Genomic DNA, 26,296 nt, shown 5'->3' with positions numbered 1-26,296 from the left:
AGGGAGCGGAGCTGGGAGGCCCTGCCGGGACCCGGCTGATCCCGGGAGCAAACCCTCCCCACCCCACGGAGCACCCCGGGGTAGCACCTCCCCAAACACCCCCACCCCGGAGGCACGGATGGGGAAACTGAGGCACGGAGGTGGCGGGGATGGAAAAGTGCAGCTGCATCAGAGCGCAGAGGGAAAAACAGGCCAAAAAAAAAAAAAAAAAAAAAAAAAAAAAGCAGAGGAGGTTGAAACAGAGTCACCTGAAAGGGAAGGACTCAGGGAGGGAAGGCAGCGGGAAGGAGCGGGCAGGAGGCGTGCCGGGAGCATCCCACGCCACCGGCTCACCACGCCGCCGCTAAAAATAGACGCTGGGTTGGCCACTGTCATCTTTAAAAGAAACGCAATTTTCCAGGCTCCCGGGAAGGACGGCTCTCCCACGGCCCGACCGGCACGGCCACCCCCTGCCCAGCTCCACCATCCCCTTCCCGGCATCGCCGCCGAGCCCACGCGGGACCGGGGAGCAGCCGAGCGTGCAGGAGGAAAGGAAAAAAATAAAACCACCCGGCCCAACACACCCCATCAAGAGACGGCGGCTTTAACAGCGCAGATCGCACTCGTTATCTGACACCATCTAATAGCAATTAAAGAAAATCCACATGCAAAAATATGCCGGTGTTTTTACCTCCCCCCGCCCCCCCCAGCCCGTGCGTTCGCTCGGCGGAGCAGAATGAGAGATAGTCATCAAAAAAAGCCAAAGCTCTCATCAAACTAATGCAACATCTGCAGCCGATAACAGGAGCTGGGAGAGCTCGGCTTCTCAACCCAGCTCGCTTCACAGAGCACGTGGAGGGGGGGAAAACCACCCCACCACCTTGAGAAATAAAAACACACATGCAGCTGCCCCCCATCAGATAATTAAAGTGCCTGCGTTAATCACATTTGCAGTGGAACAAATTGTTGGAGCCCTTTTGCCCCTCTTTGCTGTGTTTGTTGTTGTAGCGAATCCTGCTCCGGTCTGGTGGGGAGAGATAAGTGGTCCTTATCAGTCCTGGCAATCTCTATCAGGATGGAGATCGGGGCTTGGCGCTTATCAGAAGCTCAGATCTACTGTAGCTGAGCACAGAATAAAAAGGGAAGAGGAAAAAAAACCCACCATAAAAAAAAAAACAAAAACCACAAACAGGCCCCTGCAACTCTGACAAAACATTCGCTTCCAGCTCGCTTAGGAGCAAAAAAAATAATAAAAAAATCAGTATTAAAAGAACAAGGGAGGGGGAGGCACATCAGCGCGATGAGATCAATCTCCTGCTTATCAGGCTCCCCCATCGCAGGACCCGGCGCTGTGAAAGCACCGGCAGCTGCCAGAGCCTCGCTCATCAGCTGGGCGCCCGCGCTCCCATGTTTGAAGTTAATAAATATAACAGGCTATCTGGGTTGGAGATCAGCTCCTGCTCCCTATCAGCCCCTCACATCTATCTACCAGCAGAACAAAAGACAGACACACACACAAAAAAAAAAAAAAAAAAAAAGAAAAAAAAAAATAAACCACCCCACAAGGCAGCAGCAGCTGCAGGGAGGTTGGTGGTACAGGCAGGGATGGAAAGAAACTGTCCTCTGCGGGCAGGAACCCCCAAAAATGAAAGGCAGAGATGCTCGGGGGGTTTTCTCTGCTATCAAAAGCCACCATCGCGATGCAATCGGCTCTCAAAGCCTCCCCACCGCGTGCCACCGCCGCTGCCGGGGGGGCTCGCAGGGAGGGAGGGAGCGGCACCCCCGGCCCCTCCATCCCCGCACGGCTCCAGCCCGGAAAGGCACCGAGAAGAGGAAGGTTAAAGCAGCTGGTTAAATATAGTCCGGTGTCTGATCTTTGTCTTATCTCTGCTGGCGATCGCCCGCTCTCCCGGCGATCTCCCCGCGAGCCTTTATCTGCGCCTCGCATCGGGCTTCAAAAAAAAACAACAAAACCCCAACCCCACAAGAGAAGGCGAAGCCAGAGCGAGAACATCGCGTCACCCAGGAAAATAAAATCAGCAGATAGCAATCTGGAGGAGGTTTTTAATGCTCCAGCCGAGATGATAAGGAGGATAGACTTTGTGGAAACAGGTCCGGTCTGTACATGAGAGGAGTCTGGTTACCGGAGCCCTGATTCATGCATACCTTCCCTGATGGAGCAGCGGCAGGGCGCTCTCGCCGCGCTCGCCGCCTCTAATGACTGTTTTCATGTTGACACATACAGGAAGGCTTCCAAGCTCTCAGCTTTTAATCAGTTTTGGCCATCGCCGGCGGCCTGAGATCAGCCTCCCACTTTATCATTTCTTCACATCTCTGCAGAAAAGCAGCAGAGGAAGGAGATACGAGGAGCCGCCGCCGCCCGGCCGAGCTGCCACAGCCTCGTCCTGCCCCAGTTTGCCCCGTAAAATCCGCGCTGGTGGGTGCTGGGATCGGGCATCCCAGCAGCGGCAGGGCTCCCGCAGGGAGCGGTGTCATTCCAGCGCTACCGCTCGCTCCGGTCTGAAGGCTCCCGGCTGAGGGAGCTGGAGTTACCCGGGCACGGCTCGCAGGGCTTTTTGCCGAAATAAAGCCGCGGAAGTTGGAGAAAGCCAAAGGAGAAAAGTATCCCGAAAAAAAAAAAAAAAAAAGAGGAGGCAGCTGGGACTATTTTTAACTCTCCCCGGGTAAAAGTCTAGCTGAAGCGTTATCATCACAGCAATCACCCCAGGCAGGGAAACAGGTAGGTGCAACTCAGCCTTGCAATTATTTCAGGAGAAAGATAAAGGTAGATTATCACATGGTGGCCAGCCTTTCCTATCCTCCCATCTCCCTCTTATCACCAGCTTCCATCGACTCGAGGGGGGAAAGAAAACACACACACACACACACACACCGGAGAGGAAGGAGAAAAGCCAAGCTGAGCCCGGCACCATAAAACTTCCAGCACTTTGCAGGATTTCTCTGCCTTGCTGGTACGTCCTCGCTGGAGCGAAACAAGAGCCCGGCCGATGGGCGGGAGCGGGGCCAGCACGACCCTCTGCAGCCACCGCTCCCCAGGCAGGGACCGGGATGCGCCCGAAGTCCCGGGGATCCCGTGGCGGCTCCTCATGGCCACGTCCCACCCGGCTGGGATGCAAAGCGGGACCTGGGGGCACTGGGCAGGGTGGAGCGTCAAGGACAGCGTGGCCGGTGGGGAGGGTGGCACATGGGCACGACGGGGACGATGGCACGGCGGGTCCGGCAGCGCCCAGGCAAATGGGGGTCCCCGTGCGGGAGGGCAGCCCTGGCAGGGTCAGGGCGCTGTCCCCGCGGTGAGGAGCCCCTGGCAGGGCTGGGGTACCCCAGGAGGGATGGGGAGCCCCTGGCAGGGTGAGCGGCCCGTAGCCGGGGTGAGGAGCCCTTGGCAGGGCCGGGGTGGCCCGGCGGCGGTTGGGAGCCCCGGGGGGGTTTGGGGAGCCCCTGGCCCTGGCTGCCGGCGCTGGATGGGAGGCAGGCGGGGGAGATAAGATCACAATTTCAGGCCGTCCCGACAGAGCGATGTTATCAGGACGGGACTTGCAGAACGGAATATTTTAAAGCCTTATCGGGGCCCCCATCGGGAGCCGGTACCGGAGCCACCGCGCTGGCGGGGGGGAGGCGCGGGAAGGGGGAGCGGCGGGGACAGGCGATGGGCCGGTAGCGGGAACGGGCACCCACGGCGGCCGTCCCGGGTGTGTCCCGCGGGGACCGGGGGAGGGGGTGCGGGAGCGCTGCCGCCGAAGACGTGGTGCAAAGAAAAAATAAGGCGGGGGTGGGGGGTGGTGGTGGTGGGGGGGGGGTGCGGTGCGGTCAGCAGGGAACGGCGGAGGGGGTGCCGGTAGCGGCGACTCACGTTTGATCTGCCGGGGGTTGCTCTGTTTCCTCCTGGACATCGCTCGGCGAGGGGCGAGCCCGGCGCCCCGGCTGGCGGCTGGGCGGGCGGCAGGTGGGTGGCGGCGGGCGGGCCCCCGGCTGCTCGCATGCCCGCCCGCCCGCCCGCGGGGCCGGGCCGGGGCCGGGGCCGGGGCCGGGCCGGGGCCGGGCCGTGCTCGGCGGAGCGAAGCCGCCGCCGCCGCCGCCGCGGGATTTTCTCAATGGGCGCCGCGCCGGATCAAACCCGCGGAGCGCTCCGGGGGGCGGGGCCGCCGCCGCCGCCGCGGCCGCCCATAGGCCCCCGCCCCCCGCCGGCCACGCCCACCGGATGGCGCGCGCGCGGCGCGGCGGGGCGGGGCCGCGGCGGGGCCGGGGGGCGGGGCTAAGGGCGGAGGGGGCGGGGCCTCGGGGCTCGATCCCTGGCGGGGGCTCCGTGCCCCGCGCCCCCCGTGCGGTCCCCAAAAGCTCCCAAAGGTGTCCCCAGCCCCGCTCTGGGAGCCCCGTGAGGCTCCACCCTCTGCTTTGGGGCTCTGGCCACACCCCGGTAGGTCGGACCCCCCTTTTGGGCTCCACAACCCATCTCCAGCATCCCGAACTTCCCCTTTGGGGTCTTCAATCCTTCTTTGGGGGTCCCCAAATTCCCCTTTGGGGTCCTTTGTGACGTCTCTGGAATCTCCTACACTCACAGCGATCCCCCCGCTGGAAGCTCACTGCCCTTGCTGGGTCCCAATCCATCTTTCTCAGATCCTCAAAGCCTCTTATGGGGCCCCCCCAAACCTTCCTGTGGGGTCCCCAGAGGGTCTTTTGGATCCCTTAGAACCCCTCTCATTTCCAGATGAAGGGTCCAAAACCTCCCCCTTGTCGCTTCCATGGCCACCGTGACCCTGGCTCAGGGTGGGGGACACCCCAGGACACCGGGGGGTGGTTTAGGGGTCCTGGGGTCTCCCCTTGGCATTATCCCAGCCAGGTGCCCTGTGAGCATGAAGAAATTTTGGGGTGAAATGTGGGTTAAACAGGAGCCACTTAGATTTTGAATCCACAATGGGAATATTGTCCTGTGAAAAACAATTTCTCCCAAACTGGACCTTGCCCAGGGCTGACCTTGGATCAGGGGGATTTGCCAGTGGTGACAGCTGGTGGTCCCCAAATTACAATGGGGGTTTTGGGTCAATGGAGGGGGCTGTGGGGACACGGCACAGCTTGGTCATATCCCTTCTCCATCTATCCCCGGACATGGGATGTGCTTTTTTTCCCCCCTTTTCTTTTTCTTTTTTTAAAGGGTTTTTAATTAACTTCCTGTTTCAATGGTGGGATAATGAGTTTTAAGCAGCGCATGATTCCAGTAAAGAGGTCAAACCGGCAATGAGGATGTCAAAAGAAATTAAGTTAGGAATTAAGAAGAGATCCAGGGGAGAAAAAAAAAAAAAAAAACACTATGGAAGGAGTGAGATGCTGCTGAGGACAAGGCTCTGCTGACCACCCCCCAAAACGATCCTGGCGGCGCCTTTCACCTCGAGTGACCTCGAATCGCCGCCTTCCTGGAGACCAACGCCCCCGGGGGAGCAGCTCTGCTTCCAGAGCCTTTCCCCTCCTTCCCAGCCCGGCTTTGCGGGCCCGGCCCGAGGAGCCCGCAGTGGCCCCCGCTCCGTGCCAGTCCTGATGCTTCTGACCCCACCAGGGGCTGCTGATGGGGAGCCCAAATCCACCGCGGTTCTTTGGGGGTCTCCAGCCTCCCCCCGGCTCGGCTGCAGGGGTTTTGGGGCTGGGGGCGCGGCAGATCCAGCCGGTTCCTCTGGCACATCCATGGATGTCCCCCGGCACCGCAGCTCCCGTGGTGTTCACCTGGCGTGTTTGCTTTCGCCAAGATAATTAGACAAGCGTTTAATTAAACACAGCACCGTTAATTGCCGCGGTTTGAGGGGCTGGGGGGTGGGCGAACACCGATGAGGCACCCACATTTCCTCTCCTCGGCAGGCGGCACAGGGATGGGGGCTGTCCCCGGCGCTTTGCGCTGGAAGGAGCAGTGGCAGCATCTCGAGGGGGCGAGGGGACATTGTCACACCCACGGGGGGCTGCATCCCCCCCAAAAAAATGCCCCAAAAGCCTCGCTGGAGCCGGTGGATGCTCCGCCCTGCCCTGGAGAGCGAAGGAAACAGGTTGCCGTCCTTCCCCAGGCACATTCCTTGCCAATGTCCCTTTAATTCCCTTTTTGGCACCATCCCAGAGCCACTTAGACCCCCCCAGGGCTGACAATTCTCGGTCTCAAGCACCACCCAAGGGCTGGATCCCGGCGCGGGGACGTCCCCAAATCCCGCATCCCGCTGCCCCATCCCCTGGGGGGACCCATGGGTGGCCCTGCACGGGGACAAGCGTCACGGTGGCGGTGACAGCGGCAGGGCTGGGTGTCTCCCTGCTCCCTTCCCGATGCCGCGGTGTTTGCAGAGAGATTGTTATAGGGGAGCCGAATAAATAGCGTGTTTTCCCGAGGAGTGAATTACACGCCTGCAGAGCAGAGATAATGCGGGAGCAGCCGTTCCCCCCATTGTGAGCGAGGTGACATCTTTTTATGGAGCTGTGTACATTTGTATTAGTGCCAATTAATCTGGCCTGATATTATTAGAGACGCGGCGAGAGGAGGTGGCGGCGCAGGAATGTCAATGGGAAGAGCCGAGGCGCTGCCTCTGCCGGATTTCAGGGCTCAGGGATGGCTGGGGGGGCATTTTGGGGGGCTGTGCTGAGCCCCCGGTGCCAGCCGGTGGCACTGCCCGCTGGCACGGTTTACCCAGGCTCCAAACCAAGCTTTTTTCTAGCTCAAAATATCCTATTTTAGGGTTTTGTCCCAAGAGGGAGGACTGGCATCACGGTGCCCCACCTGCAGAAGGGCCCTGCCACCTGCTGGCTGGACAACCTGGCCCTGGGTGCCACTTGTCACCTGCCTGTGGCTCAGCCTCGGGGAGCTGCCAACAGCCCGGGGTCCTCCGAGGCTTGGGCACACCTTGGGCACGGATGTGACACGGGTGGGACACGGCTTGGACATGGCAGGAGCAAAGCCTGGGCACGGTTTGGGCACGGTTTGGGCACGGTTTGGGCACGGCTTGGGCATGTTCCTCCCTGACTTGGGCACAGCTTGGGCACGTCCTGTGCAGAGACGCTGCTGTGGAATTCTGGGCTCCCGGGAGCTGTGGTGGCAGCGTGGAAGGGTTTGGGATTAAACCAAATCCCAGGTGTGGAATTATTTAGGTTTGAAAAGATTCCAAGATCATCGAGCCCCAGCACTGCCAAGGCCACCACTGAACCGTGTCCCCAAGTGCCACATCCACGTGGCTTTTAAATCCCAACAGGGATGGGGACTCCACCACTTCCTTGAGCAGCTGAGCCAGGGCTGGACTCACCTTTCCATGAGGAAAATTTTCCCAATATCCAGCCTAAACCTCTCCTGGCACAAATGATGCTGGACGCTCCTAAAACCAGGTGGGAATGTGTGGATGAGCAGCCCCCACATCCCAAATCCAAGGCTGGGATGTCTCAGTGCTTATTTCCCCCTCCCTCTTATTGGTCTTCTGTAGGAATGATGTTCTAACTCCCAAAAGGAGCAATCCAACCAATTCCTGGCTTTCAGAAGCGTCACTGCTGGCAGGATGGCATCCCTGGGGGCTGCATGGCTGCTGTGCTCCTGTTCACAGCCCCCAGGGCTCCAGGTTTTCCTGCATGAATTCAGCACCAAGCTGCAGGATCCTGCTGGTACGTGTGGTCCCTGTCAGGCACCCTGGGGAGGAAGGTGGGAGCTGGGCTTTAAATTCCTGCTGTGCAAGGAACGGCCAGATTTGACTCAAAAGCAAGAAAAAGAAATTTCTAAATCTTCAGCCCCTGCTTGCAGCCTGACAACCATGGTGGATCCCGTTATCCTCCAGGCTTTATGGAGAGGCTTAAAGCACCTCTGGCTCAGAAACTTGGATGTGGGGCTGAGAAAAGAAAGGCTGGCTGGATTTGAAGAGCAAACAGCTTGAGGAACATTTTGAGTGGTGGCAAGAAGCCAAGAAATCCCCCCTGAGGGGCTCCATCAATGCTAGACACCTCCCATCAGACCCACCCTGTAACCCCTGGGGCCTGGAGCTGTCCCACCCCCGAGGATGTGGCTGCAGACTGGCCCCATATCCCGGGGTTGCAGGGCTGGGACCCCCAGATGTGCTGGGTCTCACAGGAGCCTCCCTGTGCTGCTGGCCCCTGCTGAGCAGGGAGTTAATCCCCAGCCAGGAGAAGCTGCCCGGCTTTGCATCCTCACTGGAATTACAGTGACAGGGGCCTGGAATCCTCCAAGTGACAAACGCTATCGGATAATGCAGGACTCAGCAAACCCAGGGGCTTTAGGGAGCTCAGGGGAGCCAGTGGGTGGGGGGGACTGAGGGAGTGGGATGTGGGTGAGAGCAGGGGGGGAGAAAACGACTCACATTTAGAGGGGAAAGGATTAATTAAATAATTCAGCCCCCAAAGATGTGGGGATGATGCCCATCTCCCTGGGGAGTGGCATTCCAGAGGGAGCAGAGCTTGAGACGGCCATCACTTGTGTCTTGGGCTTCCATGAAATGGGTGCAGCTTTGGGAACGGGTCCCTGCAGTCATCCCAGGGCCCTGGGGATGGGTCCCATCCCTGCAGCATTCCCCTGGCTCCCAGGAGACTCATTTCCAGGTGCCCAGGTGATGAATCTGGAAGTGTGGGAGAGCTCTGGTAATAACCAGGCATGAAATTCTCCTCCTCTGCCCTGCAGGTTTGCTGCCCTGGTGAAATATAGCACAGGGAAAACATAAAAGTCCCATTTCCAGCTCCATAATATTTCCTGCCAAAACAAAGTAAAATGTGCCGCCTTAAATTTTCTGCAAAATTCTTTTGAGGTTATTTTTTTCCCTAAATTAAGCCATACTAATTATTTTCAGCCACTTTATCTCCACTCTGCAACACACCAGGAGGGTGCAGGCGGCGAGCATTTTAAGCCTCCATAAACAAAAGAGTGGTTTGGAAAATAATTCTATCAATTAATCAAATTAATCCTGCAGTTTTAGTTACAAGCCCCGAGTGGCGAGGATCCCAGCCGGCGGTGCCGAGCTATCTCTCACTGACAGCGGCTCCGTGTTGTGATTGCGGCAGTAATTAAAGGATGGAATACACCGCCTTTGTGGCGGCTCCCACCCCAACCCAGCGGGGCCGCAGAGGTCAGCTCGAGGACAAAGCGGGGACGAGAGAACTGGGCCTTCATCAGCATCATCATCAGCATCATCTTCAATCGCCATCATCAATCACCAGCAGCAGCATCATCATCATCATCATCATCATCAATTGCCATCATCATCACCATCACCAGCAGCAGCAGCATCGCCATCATCATCACCATCATGATCAAATAGGGATGAGCAAAATGGGCATCTTCTTCATCACCATCATCATCATCGCCAGCAGCATCATCATCATCATCATTGCCATCGCCAACACTGTCATCATCACCATCAAATGGGATGAGCAAAATGGGCATCTTCTTCATAATCATCATCATCATCACCAGCAGCATCAGCATCATCACCATCATCAACACCATCACCATCATCATAAAATGGGAATGAGCAAAATGAGACCTCACCAGCCTCATCATCATCATCACCATCAATTACCATCATCATCACCAGCATCATCACCATCGCCATTACCATCACCATCATTATCACCATCATCATAAAATGGGGATGAGCAAAATGAGCCCTCACCAGCATCATCACCATCATCATCACCAACACCATCATCAATCACCATCATCATCACCAGCAGCAGCATCATCATCACCATCAGCAACACCATCACCATCAAACAATTAAACGGGGATGAACAAAATGAGCCATCATCATCATCATCATCATCATCAATCAGGGATGACCAAACTGGGATACCACCATCATCATCATCATCATGGCCAAAACTGTTATCTTTGTCATCATCACCATCACAACTGGGGATGAGCAAAGTGGGACGTCATCAGCACCATCATCATCATCACCACCATCACCACCATAAATTTGGGATGAGCAAACCGGGCTGTCACCAGCACTGTCACCATCATCGCCATCATCATAAATTGGGGATGAGCAAATTGGGCCGTCACCATCATCATCATCACCACCACACCATCATAAATCTGGGATGAGCAAACTGGGCTGCCACCATCATCACCATCACCATCACCACCATCAAAAATGGGTAATGGTTAAACTGGGCCATTATCATCACCATCATCAACACCATCATCATCTCCATCACCGTTACCACCTTCACCACAAATTGATGACCAAACTGGGCCATCAACACTTGGTGATGACCAAACTAGGTAACCCCATCACCATCACAAATTGATGATGACCAAACTGGGCTGTGACAATCGCCAATTCATGATGACCTAACTGTGCCATCACCACCACCAGATGATGACCACCAAACCAGGCCACCACCACCACCATCACCTCGGGTTTTTCCCCTCAGGGACAAGACTCTCCTGCCATGAGCAGCACTCGGATGAGATCTGTGAGGAAGAGGAGCTGCAGGAGCATCTTCACTGTTGAGAAGCTCCAACACTTTGCAAACCATTGAGGTGGCAGCAGTGGCACCAAGGTGCTCCTCAGCCCCTTTACAGAGGACACCTCAAACATCCCACAAACATCACGCAGACAGGGAATTTCTGTGAAAATATTGGAATATATTTGAAAAGATTAATCATGGATGACTTTACAGTACCACCCCATATTTTTATCTCATACTTTATTTAACAATATTAAAGAGGCACTTTAAAAGCACACGGACAACATCATAAAACGGCATTTCCTGCTCTCTCTCTGCTTCTCTGGACAAAATATCAAAATAAAAACTTTTGACAGAACACATTGCACCCAAGGTAAATTACCTACAATAGTTTTTTATACAATACAAAGAATTGTAAAGATACATATTAACAGAATAAAGCCTCTTTTTTTTTTTTTCCTTTTAACTCTAAAACAAAACAAAAAAATCATTGCAGGACAGACGCAAAGTACTCTGACTGTTCATATCACATCAGTGCATTACTTCACCTCCTTGACTTGGGAGTATTTCAATAAAATCTTTCCATGTCCTCATTTGCACCTGAGATTTCTTTCTGGATCCAAAAGTTCGGTTGTAGAACATGCTCGTTTAATGTGACGTAACCTTTTCGACACTATGGAGTACCAGCATACAGGAGCTTTTTCCCTAAAGGTGTTTTTTTCCCTAAGGCTGTATTGTTCCTAAAGTTGCATTTTCCCCTAAGTTGTCTTTTTTCCCCCAAGTTGAATTTTCCCCCTAAGGTTAATTTTTCTCCCTAAAGCTGAATGTTTTTCCCCTCGAGTTGTGTTTTTTTTCTTTTTTTTAATTCTCTTTTCCTGCTCTGTTTTTTTTTTTGACAGATAATCGCTTCTCCCCACCAATTCCCTTCTTTTTTTTCAATCAAGGAAGTCTGTATTCACATTACAAATGAAGAATAGCACCAGTAACTGCATAGTACAAGCGGATACCTATAGAGCCACTACGTCAATACAGTAAGAGAGTTTAGAAGTGATACCGTTGAGGGCACTCGGACAGTACCGGTTTTCGCTGCGGTAAATTGGCACAGTTTTCTCGTTGCACAAAAAAAACCCCCCACAAACAAAAAGAAAAAACACACACGCCCACACGCACACACGAAAAAAACCCAAAAAAACCCTAAAAAATCAGAGTTTGTCACAAGTGTCAAGGTGCAGTTTGCTCGCGGGGACACTTCTCCTCCAGCCCCATCGTCTACAGTGGTCAAAGAGTGGCAGCATCCTCTGGAGGGCTCCGACAGCCCCAGAACCCCAGAGCTGGGTCGTTCTTCTCTTGACGATGTAGAAACAAAATTCTTAGGGATGGCTGTCAAAATATAGGACACTTGGGTCTTAATTTAATTTTTTAATTGTATCATCGCTTAGGCCAGCTCCCAATTAAATGAATTGTACGGGATTATTTGTGCAAAATCTTCAAAAAAAAAAAAATTTGCTTTCTACAGTGTACTGCACCTTATGAATAAGACGTCTACGGAATGAAGTTCATCTCTTCAAGTACTTTGTACAAAGATAACACAGACACAGACTCAAAAGGGTCTGAGATTTGCAAGTATCCTTATAACCTCAGCACTTCTGCAATAAAGCAATTGCTCTCGACGATTCAGTCTGCCCAAAGCGATTACAATTTCAGTTCATGAAAATCATCAGCAACATCAAAGTTCTAGCATTTGCATGATAAATCAGGTGAATTAAAGTAGATTAGTAGACACAAAGCAAACTATTTCACAGAGGCTGCAGTGCAAGTTCATTTAAGCTAGACAGAGAAATCATGCTACACAAACGAATTTAATGCTTTGATAATTTTTCCCTTGCAAACCCCATGAAAGCAGCTGAGGATCACCATAAGTCACTTCCATAAATTATTCTGAAGTATCTCTTCTTAGAGGAATTTTAAAGCTGGTTAATTTTTGCCCAAAGAGTTGGCTGAGCAGGTTGTTCTGGGACTCGGCGCTGCGGTAGCTGGCCGGGCCAGCCGCCTTGGCCCCATGGGCGGAGCGGGGGCCGTGCCAGGAGCCACGCGGGGATGGCGCTGGACCCTTGGCCAACACTTGGTGGAGGCTCTTGCCCAGAATGGCCTTCCTGCGTTTCACGTCCCCGTTGGCGTGGTGGAGCTCCCCTTTCTTCTGGTTGTAAGGGTCCAGGACCATCTTCTTCAGCTGGGGGCCCGTTCTGGGCTTGGGTCCCAGCTTGGTGCAGTGTGTGTCCCTCCTGTCGGGGGACAGGGCGGGTGCCTCGGTGTTGCTCCAGCTGCCACGTTTGAGCTCAGTGGTGCTCTCGCTCCTGGCCGGGCATGGTGGTCGGGCTTTCTTCTTCTTCCCGTCTCCTTCCATGTTCTCCCGCGAGCCGGAGCTGCCCCGGTGGCTCAAGGACTTGTGTTCTTTCCTCCTCTTGGGGTGAAGCTTGCTGCTGGCTCTGCCTGGCTCCACGTGGCCCTGTCTCGTGGTGTTGCTGGCCATCTCATCTCTGGGGTGGTGGCCACTGGATTTGCCTGGGTTGCCGCCTTGGTCCTTGGCGTTAACGCTACTGTCCTTAGCCTCAGGCACGGATTTCTCCTTCCCTGAGATGGCCTGCTGACCCTCCTTGGGGCTGCCCACACTGGGAGCAGCCTCACTACCCACGGTCTTCTTTTGTGGCGCTGAATCTTTGGAAGCCCTGTTGAGTGTGGGCGATGCTGTCTTGTCCTTTGAGGGCAGGGGCTGGTGGGCACCTTCTGGAGACACTGGCTTAGCTGCACCTTCCCAGGCAGAGGCATCACTGGCACTGGGGCTGCCCCATTTGTGGGTGTCTGTGGCTTGTGGAGACTCTGCCTTAGGGGAAGGAAGCTCTGAGACCTTCTTGGCAAGCTGGAGAAAAGGGATCCCTTCCACAGTGTTGGTGTCTGCGCTGGGATTTTCCAGGATACAGCCTCCGTATTCATCTTTGTTGCCTGTGCTTGTTGTTTTATGGGCATCGGCACAGCCATGCTTCTGCGTCAGGAGGGGAGGGGACAGTTTTTGGTTGGTGGCATGGTGACAAGCCAAGCCAGCAAGGTCCATAGGAAACTCAGGCGAGTCCAAGAAAGGAAGTGGTTTCCCATCAAAGGCTCCTTTCTCCAGCTCCTCGATGGACAGGCCAGCGATGTGGCCGAGCTCGGGGCTACCAGCAGCAGCTGGTGGCAGAGATGGGGACAGGCAGGGTGGTGGTGGCAAGGGATCAAATGGAGACTTCTCCATGTCTGCCAGGAGCTCAGAGAAGTCACCCACCAGGACTTCTGCTTTCACGGAGGGCTGGGGTGCTCCCGGGTCACCAGGTGCTGTTGGGAAGGAGTCAGTGGGAACCTGCGGGCTGGGGCTTCCAGCTTCTACCAGCTGAAGGTCACTCGTGGGGCCTAGGTGGACTGGTGACCTGTGTGGGATTGAGCTGCCATGCTGAGCCACCTTCCGCTTCTTGCTTGGTGGCATTCCCTCCCGGAGACATCTGTCCTCCTTCACCTTCTCCCTGCCCTCCCTGCAGGCAGCACCAGGCCTCATGACCCCTCGGAATTTGAAGGTCTTGCTGCTGCCCGCCAGGTGCTTCTCCATATGCCGGTCGTACTGCTCTTTCTTGGAGAAGGTGTAGTTGCACATGCTGCAGATGAAGGACTTCTTGATGACATGCATGACGTCGGCGCAGAGCTCGCAGGCGTACAGGGTGGTGTGCTTGATCTCCTGCTCCTCCACCACGCCGTGCTCCTGGCTCAGGTGGCTCCGAAGCTCTTTGGTCTCCTGGTAGAACATGGGGCACTTGTGGCACAAGTAAATCTTCTGCAAGCTGTGCACAACCAAGTGCCGCTGGAGCTTGAAGGGTTTGGGGAACTGTTTGCCACAGTGATGGCAGTCCCGGGAAGGATCCTTGCAGTCTGGGTGCATGGGGACAGATTTTGGGGTGTTTTCACTTTTTGCCGTGTGCTCTGGAGATGGGCTGGAGGATGCTTTGGAGGAGCTGGGTGCAGGTGGCTTCACTTTGACACCACTTTCCAAGGGGTCTTTCATCACCTTCTCCTGCTCAAGGGGCAACTCCTTGGGGCTCTTGCTCTCTCTGCTGACCCCATGCCGGCCGCTGGGGTCGCTGTGCCGGGAGGACCTGCTGGGTTTCCGACACATGATGGTGTTGAGGAAGTGGGTGACAGCGGCATTGTCCTCACTGAAGCAGCCCGGCAGGCCCATCACCGACTTCTGCGCCTGCCCCTTGCGCGCGAACTGCGTGGCGTGTTCCCGCAGGTGCTCGTTGTACATCCAGACGTCGGAGATCTCCTTCAGGCACATCCCGCACGCCCACAGCCCGGCTTTGTTCCTGGTGTGCTTCTCCTTCAGGTGGTCCCGGAGCTGCTCCCGGGAGCTGAATTTGCGCTGGACACACATGTAGCAAGTAGGAGGAGGGGAAGGGTTGTGGGAGAGCTTGTGGAAGTCCAGCTCCCCCAGAGTCAGGAACCACTGGAAGCAGACTTTGCATTTGTACTGCTTGTCTTTGGTTTTGATGGTTATGTCCCCGCGGTTTTTCCCCAGTTTCCCATCTTCCAGCTTGTTCCTGTGCTTGCCCGACTTTGGCTTCAAACTCACAGCGTTGTCCTCACCATGACCAGGAAGATCCTCGCAAGGGCTGAAGAAGCACATGTCTCTCATTTTCAGCTTTGCATTAAGCATCTCAATGTCGATGGTGTGAAATTCGGGGGAGTCTGAATCCCTATTATCTTTGGCATTGTAGGACTCCTCTGCCAGGTCGGGGGGCTCGGAGTTCACTTCTTGGAGCGAGTGCTCATCCTCAAGGTCCATCAGAGGCTCAAACATGTCCTCGGCAGAGAGGCTTTCCCCCTCCTTCTCCAGACTGCCCCAGATGTTCAAGCTGGGGACGTTGTCCCCGTGGCTGTTTTGGCACAAGAAGGTCAGCATGTTGTCCTCCAGGTCAATGTCCTCCTTCCCTTGGTCGGTCTCCTGGTCCAACCTCAGCTCGATGCTTTTAGATTCATCTGCAGCAGCATCTCCGCTCTTTGCCTTGCTGCCATTACACATGTTCAGCATCAGGGCATCGTCAACGGAGATGGTCTCGTACTCACAAGGGTCCTCCCTGGTGACACAGAAGGAGCCGGTGTCGCTGAGGTCAGAAGCCAGGCGGATGGTGAAGAGGTCGATGGCCCCCGCTGGCTGCAGGCTGACCTCGGGGACAGGTTTGGGTTTCTTGCTGCGCTTCCCATACACCCGCGTGCACTTCCTCCGGACAAACTGGTCATCCCTGGGGAACAGCTGGGAGAAGGTGGAATCATCGTCAAAAAAGCTCTGGAGGTCTGAGGTGGCCGTGCTGTCCCCGCAGTGCTCCCTGCCTGGTGGCACATCTGCCTTCACCCACCGCTTTGGATCTGCAGGAGGAGGGCTGGTCCCCGGCGTGGTCTGCAGAGCACCATGCCCAGAAACATTTTGGGTGGTTCCCACATCATGGTTCTCCAGCAGCAAAGCCCCTCCGCCAGGAGCTGTGGGACCCTGCAGGGCACCACTCCAGTTACTGGTGTCACTGCCTGCCACAGGACTGTCCCCTGTCCCAGCATTCATGTCCTCTGTGCCATCAGCACCACGATGCTGCTCTGTGCCCACCTTGCCCCATCCCTTCGCCACTTGCTCCACAAACCCGCTGATCCATTTTTTACAAGCCTGCGTGTCTTCCACTGCATCTGGATCTTCCACCTCCCCAGGACAGGTGCCCGTGGCTGTCCCCTTGCTGACCATCTCCTTTAGAGACCCCATCCTGCTGCCCAGGTCTTCCTCCAGCTTGGCTGCACAAGAGGACTCTTTGGCTTTTTGGGACTGCTGGGCTGTGCTGGTCCTCTTTTGCTCCTCTGTGGAGATGCAACCATCTGTCTTGTGCAAGCCCTCCATGATCCCGGGCAGGCTGGAGCTGAGGGCAGCAGGACCTGTGCTCTTCTCCAGCTCACAGGGACCATCGGGCTCATTCCTGCTGGGAAACACCTTCGTTTTCCTTCGCCTCACTTTCCTGTTGAGCTGCTTCTCAGAACTGCTGTTCTCTTCACCAAGTTCTTTGCTTCGGCTCCTTCTGCCCTTTTCTCCTTTCCTGACCTGCCATCCCAAATCCAGCTTCCCAGATGCTGCCTCTCCCGATGCCCTCATCTCCGGGCGCGGTCCCTTTGCCTTCACCTCCCTCTGCAGGATGCGTGTGCGGTGCAGCTCCTGGGACATCTCCATGGAGATCACGCTGAGGTCGCTGAGCACTCTGCTGACCACCTCCTGCATCTGCGTGCTGGGCTCTTTCTCCAGGTCTGGGAGTATTTTCTTGGGAACGCGTTCAACAGTGGAGGTCAGCGCCTGTGAGCTGCAGGTTTTGTCTTTGACCGACACCTTCAGGCTCCTCCTGGGCACCTTTTGGGCTGCTTTTGATGTCTTGTGTGCAGGAATCAGAGGGGACCTGGGAGTCTTGCTGGGCTGAGGCAAACCACCGTTCTTCACCTGGTGCTTGACAGCTTTGTGCCTGGTCAGGCCGGGCTTGGACCGGAAAGTGGCTGAGCAAATGTCACAGGTCACCGGGAGTCCATTGGGCTTTTTTCCTTTGTGGAGTTCATTTTGGGAAGGGTCTGGTGTACTGCTGGGTGTGTAGTCTTCTCCTAGGCCCACGCTGTTTAACACACAACACCCAGCTTCTGCAGCCCCATGGCTTTTGCATTTCTCCCCTTTTAAACTCCTTCCTTCATTCTCTGTGGTTTTGGAAAGAACAAGTCTCACCTCTGCTGCCCCTGAAAACTCATCACCATTTAATTCAGCAGGACCAAGATCTCCAACCCTTGTAAGACCTCTGCTGATGGCAGCTGACATGTCCTGAACAGCAAAACCATTGCACAAAGCCTCTGGTTCACTTTGATGCTTATTCCTGACATGGGAGCAGTTTTCAAGCTTGCTTTCTTGGTTCAGGTTGACCTCCCTTCCTCCCATGGGCAGAAGATCTGCTCTGGGCTGGGTTGGATAGTCCTGGGTTTCTGGAGGGGTGGAGCTAATGACTGTGTCTGTGATGGCACACCCTTGGTTTTCTTTAAAATCTGGCAGCACGGCACTGGTGTTTTTGGGGACCTCCTTCCCAACACCCTTTTGGTGGAAAGGTGGCGAGCAGGGAAGAGAACAGTCTTTCCCAGGAAGTTCCTGGGGACCACCCATCTCCAAGGCAGAGCCCACCAGAGCATCACCATGCAGCAGAGTGCAGGGTCTCACTGTCCCCTCTCTTCCAGGTGATTCATAGCTACCCAAAACACCATCAGGGAGGTGATGAGGATGTTCCTCAGGCGCTTCCATCGGCACAGCCCCGCAGTGATGCAGCGAGGGAGGGAAGGCGGGTGCCCTTTCCCATGTCCCTTGCTCTGCTGGGCTCATGGTGTGATGGATGTGATGGCTGCTGGCCTCGGGAAAACAACTCTTTGTGACGAATGAACTTGGTGTGGCAGGCAGGGAGGAGCCGTATTTCTTCTCATCCAAGAGCTGAGTGCCTAAACTGGGGACCTCTCCCCCCTCGGCCCCACTGCCCTGCAAGCATTTGAGGTTGGAATATTTGGCTGGTGAGAGCAAGCTGGCTGGAGATTCACCTGTGTCATCACAGCCATTGAGGCACAACTTGCCATTCCCTTCTCTGGGAACATCTGCACTGACCGTGCTAGCTTTTATCTCCGTCCCCAAGCTGTGATCCTGGTGGAGCTCCCCCTCAGAGGGACCAAAGGGGCCGACAGGACTTGTGGGAGCACTGCCTGGGTGCTGCGACCCCTTCCCCACCCAACACCTTTCCAGCCTCTCTCCCTCTCCTCTGCCCAGCATTTCTTCCTCGAGCAAACCACAGCTGGGGTGGGATTGCTCATGTTTCCTAAATGCCAAGGTCGTTGTGTTGTTATCTCCCTCCTGCTCTTCCCTGAGCTGATCAGCTTTCCTTCCCTGCCCTGGCAGCGAGGTCATCGTGGTGCTGTTGGGTGGTGAGAGGTCATTACGCTCCTGGGAAACACCATCTGCTGGGATATTAATGTCCCTCAGCTCCGGGGGTTCATTTGCTAAGTGCTGCAGCTCTGTTACATTATTTTGCAGCTCTGGCTTTGCTGATGTGGATTGTTTTGCATGGTAAGAGCCCTCTGTGTCCAACGCCTCCAGCTGCTCACATCCACTGGGAGAAAGCACCTCTTTCCCTGGAGCAGTGATATTTCCAGCGCTGCTTCCAGTGGGGAGATCCCCTTCCCCTTGGGTCTGATCTTCTCCTTCCAAGGCACCACTGCTCTGCTCCTGGTGCTCTGTCTGGACGTGGGTGGTGGCAGAGGGGTGGCTGGGAGCCAGCAGCCCGGGGAAGCATGGCATCAACAGTTCCTCCTCGTTGTTCTTCACCGTGCGGGCGACGAAGAGCTGGAGCTGCTGCAGGGGGTTGTCAGATGTCTCCTGGGATGCCCCCATCATCTCCTGGGAAGGGGGGTTGCTCTCCTTGGGCACACTCAGCATCTCAAACAGCAGCACTTTGGGCTTGCTGGCTTTGTCACTGGCTCCAGGGCTTTGATAGGTGTTGGGACTCCTCTCCTCCGTCTCCTCCAGCAGCACAGGCCCATCACCACCCCCTTTGAGATCCACAGCATTTTTCACTGTTTTGGGGGGCTCAGTCCTGCTTAAGGTTTTTTCTTCTGTATCTGGGGCCTGTTTGACATGAGGTGAAAAGGCGAGATCCAAGGCTGGGGTGGGACCCTGCTGAAACCCAAACTGGGGTTTAGGCTTTGGAAGATGGGCATCAAACTCTTCCAGCTCCGCAGGATCAGTGCCTGCTTTCCCTGGCACAGGGAAGCCCTCGGCACCACACTGGCGTGGCAGGGATGGCAGGGGGTCTTTGGTTACTTCTGCTGCACCCGTGGTCTCGGGGAACATGGTGTCGGTGACAACAGGAGGGCTTTTTGTCACAGGGCCAGTGTAGATGGGAGCCTCTGTTTGGTCAGTTGTGCTTGAGCCAGGTAGAGTGTTGGAAGCAGACCCATTTTCCATCTTCCTGAGGTCTCTTTCCTCAGTGGCCGCAGCTCCCTGGAGCTGCTCACTGCTGTCTTTGGAGCAGAAATGGTTTGTGGCCAGCGGGGCTGGGTTGCACATCCCGGTTTCCAGCGAGCCCAGCTCCAGCGGGCACGGCCACGGCTCCCTGGGTCTCTCGTAGTCCTCACGGGCAGTCACCACGTCCGGCTTCTCCCCTGCCAGCCTCTCTTCAACGCAGAGGCTTGATCTGCCCAGCTCACCTGCCAAAAACAGCCCTTTCTCCTGGCCTGCCTCTGGCTCTCCCCGGGAGAGCACTGGGAACCGCTCGGCCCCCTGTGCTCGCAGGTGGACAGCCACGGATGGCTCGGATTTCTGGAGGGTGATGGACGCCTCGGAGTCCAACTTGCTGGTTTGCAGTTGGCTTTCCAGCTCTGTGACCAAGCGCTTGATCTCCAGCTCGTCATCTGAAATGTTGCCCATGAAGGTCACGTTGTAATCCGCGATCCTGTCTGGCAGCGGCAGGGAGAGCTGGCTGCCGGGGACAGCTCCTTCCTCGGGGAATTTCTTGGCTGGTGGCTTCTCCACGGAGAGGCTGTGGAACTGAGTCATGACTTCTGGCAGCATGGGAGCCACCTCCTCCATGAGGGACCAGTCTTTCTCTGGCAGGAAGGGTGGGTACGGTTGCTCGAAGGGCAGCGGCTTGCGGGGGGCGCTGCCAGGACAGGGGAACCCTGTCACGTATCCATCCTTGCTCTCGTACGGATCGAACTCGGAGACGGGCAGCTCGCCGAATATCGACGAGGAGTCAAAGCTGAGAGGGGAGGGCATTTTGCTCTGCGGCATCTCCGTGGCAAAAGGGGAGATGCTGGAGTGTTTGTGCTCGAAGGAGCTGGCGCTGATGTCATCCCGGCACAGGTACATGTCTTCCATGTGGGAGGAGCCCAGGGCTGGGGGCTTTGGGAAGAGCTTGTCTTCGTAGTGACTGGGAAGGTCTTTGGGATCAAAAAACACATTGTCACTGCTGACATACGGATCGGGCGTCTTGGCAGCGAGCATCATTCCCACTGCATCCCCCCCGTAGGTGGGAGCTGGTGTGGGATAATCCTTCCGACCGTCACAGAGCCCCTGGCCCTTTGTGAATTTGATTCCTGCTTCTGAGCAGGTGGCACTCCCATGGCCAGGACTCGATTTGTTACCGCCGTGGGGTGGAGCAATCACCTCCTCTGTGTGGTAATTCAGCCCTTCACTAGGGAAAGGGGCAAACTGGTGCCTCTGGTGGTCCACAGTGAGCTCAGGAGAGCCCTGAGCCTGCAGGGTGGGCTCTCCTGCCTCACCTGGGAGCTTTGCTGCTCCTCTGGGCTCTTCCACCCCCTCCTTAGAGGAGAAGCTGGCAGGGCTCTGTCCTGGGGTGGCCATGCCGAGCATTTGCCTTTCCTGGGGCTGCGGTGACGGCTCCTCCTTTGCACAGTCCATGGCAGCAACATCTGGTTCAGTACTCGGCCGTGTCCTGGAGCCTGCCAGCAAAGGTTTGGCTGAGCCAGACCTCCTGCTCCCCCTGGGAATGTCCTCTTTGCTCTCCTGGCTCATCTTTGGGCTGCTGTGCTGGGGAGGGCTGAGGGGAGTCCTTGGCACACGGGCTGGGCTGCCTGAGCGCCTCCTCCTCTGGGTGCCACCCTTGTCACCAGCCCCACCAGCACGGGGTGGGCTCGTGCCCATCTTTCTGGGCACGCTGTGGTTGCTGCCAGCAGATGAGTGGCTGCTCCTCCTTTGGGCTCTGGCAGCACAATCCTCTTTCTCAGCATCCTCCTGACTCTGGACATCCCCGTCCTCCTGTGCCTCCCTTTTCTGACTGTCCCTTTTCCGGCTGTAGCTCCAGGCTGCGTCTTTCTCTCTGGCTCTCTCACTTCTGCCCAGGCGTTTCTTGCTGAAGCTGTACTTGCTCCTCCTCACAAATCCCATGCCACGCTTCTTCCTGCCCCGGGGCTTGCTGCACTCTGCCCCCTCCTCATCCGAGTCGGACACGTAGTCGTATTCCCGCAGCCTGCCCTCCTTGGTGGCTGCCAGCGGCCTCTCGGTGGCCTGGGGCAACTGGGCCTCCTTGCTGCTCTTCACCTGCAGCTTGTGGAGCTTGTTCTTCTGCTGCACGATCTTGTGGATGAGCTCCTTGCTCCACGTCCCACTTCGGGGCTTCCGCTTCTTCATGTCCTTCATGGAGAACCGCGGTGGCTTGGAGCTCTTGGTGGCGATGCCTGGCCCCACCTCGCTCTTCATCAGAGGGTCTTGGCTGAGTTTCCTGGGATGCTTCTGGCTGGAGGTGCTGGCTGGTGGGATGCTGTTCTTCCTGCCTGCCCTCAGCCTGGCTGTCCTCTCTGCTCCCTCTGCCACGGGATCCGGCTCCTGCGGTGCCACCCTCCCTTTGTGAAGGTGCCGCTTTCCTGCCCCTCTCTTCACCTGCTCCCCACCTGAGTGGTCATCTTCACAAAAACAGCCAGCCTTGGCCTCTCCTGCTGCCTTCTCCTCCGCTGCCTGCTTGGATTTGCTCTCCAAGGCCAGGCCTTCCTTGGCCTTGTGGGCCATCCCCCCAGCAGCTGCCTTCACGCCCGGCAGCTCCTCATCGGCGAACACGTCGATGAAGCTGCTGTCAATCTCCGGGTTATCCGACTGGTATCCCAGGCCGTTGAGGGCCTCGGTGATCAGGCTGTCCAGCTTGGCATCGTCGATGTCCAGGTCGGAGGCGCTGAGCGGGAGGGAGCTGGTGGCCAGGCCGTGGAAGAGGCCGCCCTTCAGAGCATCCTCCTTGCCCTCGCTTTTGCCTTCCCCGTCCAGCAAGAAGTCATCGCTCTTGTTTAATGCCAACAGATGTCCCTGGGGGTCTGGAGAGAGCGCCAGGCCGGGGGGTCTGGGAGGCTCTGGCGGGAGCACTTTCCGCCCCTCGGCTGCCCGGGGAGCGTCCTTGGGCTCTGCCTGGGCAGCGGGGTGGGAGGCGCAGAACTGGCGGTGCTGCAGGAAGGAGGACAGGTTGCTGTAGTTCTGGTCACATTGTCTGCAGGTCAGCAGCACGTCCAGCTGGTCCAGGCTGGCACTGCTCAGGGAGGTGGCCAGCAGGTGATGGGAGGAGTAGGGCGGCGGAGGCTGCTCCCCATCCGGGCATCCTTTGGCCGCCTCCCCGCCGGGTTTGTGGAAGGGGCTGCCCGGGGCACATTTCAGGAGGCTGTCGTCTTTCAGAGCATCCGCAGGGAAGCCGAAGGACTTGACAGAGTCCGGGGGGTGGTAATGGAGCGAGCTGGGACTCAGAACCTCGGAGGGGTGGAAGGCGTTGTTGGAATCCTTGGCATGGCAGGGGTGCTGGAAGAAGGGCGAGGGGGTCAGCGCTCCGGATATCTGGCTGTCCTCGAAGCTGGGGTTGAGTGGGCTGCTGGACATGGGGGACAGAGACGAGCAGGTGCTGCCACACGTGGGGTTGGGGACAGGGGACGGCAGTGGGGACTCGCAAGGGGAGGCAGCTGCCAAGGCTGATGGTGGCAGGACCAGCCCTGAGCCTGACAAGCTCCTTGAGGGAGGAGGAGGAGGAGCTGCTTGAGCAATACTGTACAACAGGGCTTTGCTTCTCGAGTCGCAGGCAGGAGACCCTGGTTCCTTCCCACTCTCAAAGGAAAAAGCTCCCGTCACACTGGGATCTCCCCTCTGCAGGCTCTCTCCTGATAACAGCTTTTTGCTGTGATACCCCGGAGAATTGCTTATGGGGGGCCCTTTCTGGGCTTTCCCGCTGCCCTGCCAGTCCGACGTGCCCAGGGGGAAGGGGAGCTTCTGGCTGCTGATGTGTCTCGACAGCTCCAGCCTGTTGGCACCGGGCATTACAGAAGGGAGGTGCATCTGCTGCCAAGGCAGCCTGGCATTCTTCTGCCTGTGCTGCCTCTGCTCGGGGCCAGACTGGCACTCGTATGAGAACTGGTTTCCAACAGGGTTTGAATAAGGTGCTGAATTCTGGTCCATGGGAGAAAACGCCTTCGTGGCACCTTCCCAAGCTTGCACAAGCCTGGGGTGGGTGGGTGCCGCAGTGGGAACGCTCGTCTCGAAAGGCACGGCTCCCGCGCCGCTGCTGCCCGCCGGGGAGCTGCAATAGGCCTTGCTCTGAAAGTGCACTTGGGACAGGGAGTTTGGTGGCACGGTCCTTCTCAGGGGGCTGCTCTGCACCAGCAGCCGCGGGCTGGGGACGCCGTCCTTGGGCGAGGCTTGCCTCTTCCCCACCGGCTTTGGCATGGTAGGCGAGTGTAAACTAGACGGAAAAACAGCTTGGTTTTCTTGGAAAGTGCTTGGGTTTTGGTCGATAGCACCAGACGACGGGAGAGCACCAGTGGGGTCGGCGGGATGCTCGGCCCTGCCCTTGCAGCAGGGCAAGGGGCCGTGGTGCAGGGCCGGCGGCGGCGGCGGGTGCAGGAAGGGCGGCGGCGGCGGAGGGGGCACGGGCAGCCCGTACAGCCTCCCCTCGGGGGACACGCTCTCGTAGGAGCCCCCGCCCAGCGGCTCCTCTGGCCACTCTCTGGGGGACGAGTGGAAGGCGAAGGCACCGGGAGCCAGCTGGGCGGTGGCGGCGATTCCCACGTCCAGGTACTCCTGGCTGCCCGCGCTGCTGCGGAACGGCTCCTTCCCCGCCTCGTGCAGCAGCTGGAAGGGGAACTGGCACGGCAAAGCCCCCAGGCCGTGCACAGCGGCTTTGCCACCCTCGGAGAAAGAGCTGGGCTTCTGCACCGAGATCCCGTAGGTAGCACCGGCAAAGCTCTTCTCCGGGGAAGGCCAGGGCTCGGCCCGGTTTGCCTGGAACTCTAAATAATGTAGCTGCCCATGGGTGCCGGGGCTCTTGAGGGGGATGCCGGCGGCGGGGGGCTGCCCCTTGGGGCCGAGGGAGGGGCCGGGCTGTGAGGTATAACTGGTGGAGGTCCGGCCGCCGGCGGCGTCGGGGAAGCAGCGGCCGAAGCCGATTTCTTCCGGCCGGAGCTCGGCGTCGCGCTGGGGGATGCTGGGCACGTGGAAGCGGTAGCTGCCGGCCGCGGGGGTCACCTCCGGCTTCTTCGGGGGCGTCACCTTCTGCTGCGGGTAGGCGATGCCGATGGTGGGGCTGGGCCGGGTGCCGGCGATGCTGAGCCGGTAGAGCTGCTGGTGGCCCCGCTCGCCCTTCCCCGAGCGCCGGCTGCGCTCCCGGGCCCGCCCCTTCCCCGGCGGGGACAGGGGGCTGCCCTTGACCTCTCCCCAGGTGCTGTCATTGCCGAACTTGGGCTTGCACTGGAGGGATTTGAAGTCGATCTTCCCCGCTTGCTGCGGCCGGATCACGGCTTCCCGCTGGCTGTGGGGCTCCTTGTCCTTGGGGCCGGGGAAGGGGGATGTCCCCTCCCCGCCCGGCGCCCTCCCATCCTTGTCCCCGCAGCCTTCACAGCCAAGGTCCTTGTCGGGCTCTTTGGGGCCGGCCTCAGTATCGCCGATGGTGTAAACATGCTGGGTCTCTCCAGTCATGATACCGAGGAGGGGACAAGGCTACAGAGCCCCGCTGTCCCGTCCCGCTGCGAGCTGCCGCGCCCCCGTCACGGGCATGGTCCTCCGCCGATGGGCACCGGCGCGGGCAGAGGGGCAGCAGCTCCCCGGGGCCGGGCTGCGGGCGGGTCCCGAGGGCCGGCGGGGCTCTGCCGCATCCTTCAGACCTGCAGCGAACAGGAGAGAAGAGGGGAAGGCTGGGGGTCAGTCAGGGAAGGGGCCAGAGGAGGCACGGGAGAGATTTTGGCCCCTTTTCTCGGACTGCGGTTGGAGGAGGGGGCATCGCAACCCCCCCGGGGTGAAGCCCTGCAGCTTCGGGCTCTTCAAAGGATGCTCAGAGCAGTTCACCTCTGGCAAAAGCTGCTGAGGAAGCACTTTTTTTCCTCCCGGGAAAGCTATTTCTGGGTTACTTCTTAGCAACATAAGCAGAAAAAGATGACAGAAGAGCTCCACCTACGGATTAGTGGGAAGGGCTGTCGGGATGGGCTGGGAGAGGCATCCTGGGAAGGGCTCTCTGTCCCCATGTCCCCGAGTGCCCGCGTCCCCGTGTGCCTGTGTCCTCATGCTCCCGTGTCCCCAAGTCCCCGCTGCTGGAGGGAAGATGAAAGGAAAGGTTTTTGCTCCACTGTTTTCCCCCTGGAGCTGCCCCTCATCGCTCTGAAATCCTTGGAGAAGGGACTTCACCACCCTCCCTGCGAACTGCCCTGGAAATTTTAGATGTTATTAAGGAGGCAAAACCAGAAAAGCTGAGTCCCGAATTTCCCAGCTGATTTTACAACCCAGACCTCGGGGCGTTGGACACGGAGCACAAGTCAAGCGCAGCCTTTTAAAAGGCGCCACCAGGATTTTATATGAAGAAGGTTTTAATAAAAAGAAGGGTAAAGTTTTGCTTTAAAGAGTCTTTTTTTTTTTTTTTAAAGAGAAGTCTGCTGGAAACAGTGAGGTTTTTTTTCTCCTCCCTCGCTGGAAATGTTTCTTTACCGTCTGCTGCAGTGGGTCAAGGCATGGCACTGCTGGGAGGGGGTGAGGAGCAGGAAATTCAGTTTATTCCTTTCCTTCTGGGTGTAATTCCCACACATCCCAACCCCACCAGGTTCGCCCATCCTGCCCTGGAGTGACCTGAGCACAGAAGATTTTCCAAGGAAATGGGGAGCACCCTGCATCTCTCCAGGACCTCACCTCTCCATTCCCACCTGGAATCTGTCGGGATGAGCACCCAGCACCCCCAGCACTGCATTAATAACAATATTCGGGATAGAGAGGGGTGGCTGCATCCCCCCC

The 26,296-nt window shown here is 57.2% G+C and overlaps 2 protein-coding genes across 4 annotated transcripts in view; both read right to left on the bottom strand.

Annotated features, from left to right (window-relative positions):
- The window catches only part of ZFPM1 (zinc finger protein, FOG family member 1), a 35,758-nt gene extending 31,664 nt beyond the window's left edge, over positions 1-4,094 (bottom strand). For 2 of the 3 annotated variants that reach the window (XM_068203162.1, XM_068203165.1), the window contains exon 1: positions 3,851-4,094. In XM_068203162.1, coding sequence (XP_068059263.1) covers positions 3,851-3,890 — 40 coding nt within the window. In that variant the 5' untranslated portion in view covers positions 3,891-4,094. Of the gene's footprint in view, positions 1-2,145; positions 2,417-3,850 lie in introns of those variants that run through there. The other variant, XM_068203164.1, reaches the window with a different exon arrangement.
- Positions 4,095-11,225: 7,131 nt separating this feature from the next.
- Positions 11,226-26,296, bottom strand: part of ZNF469 (zinc finger protein 469) — a 57,635-nt gene continuing 42,564 nt past the window's right edge. Inside the window, exon 4 of the mRNA XM_068203161.1 lies at positions 11,226-25,182. Coding sequence (XP_068059262.1) covers positions 12,359-24,997 — 12,639 coding nt within the window. The 5' untranslated portion in view covers positions 24,998-25,182 and the 3' untranslated portion in view covers positions 11,226-12,358. The remainder of the gene's footprint in view (positions 25,183-26,296) is intronic.

The sequence above is a fragment of the Anomalospiza imberbis genome, chromosome 12 (genome assembly GCF_031753505.1).
Source record: "Anomalospiza imberbis isolate Cuckoo-Finch-1a 21T00152 chromosome 12, ASM3175350v1, whole genome shotgun sequence".
NCBI lineage: Eukaryota > Metazoa > Chordata > Aves > Passeriformes > Viduidae > Anomalospiza > Anomalospiza imberbis.
Note: the sequence above shows the minus strand (reverse complement) of the source record. Positions and strands in the feature narration are given on the sequence as shown.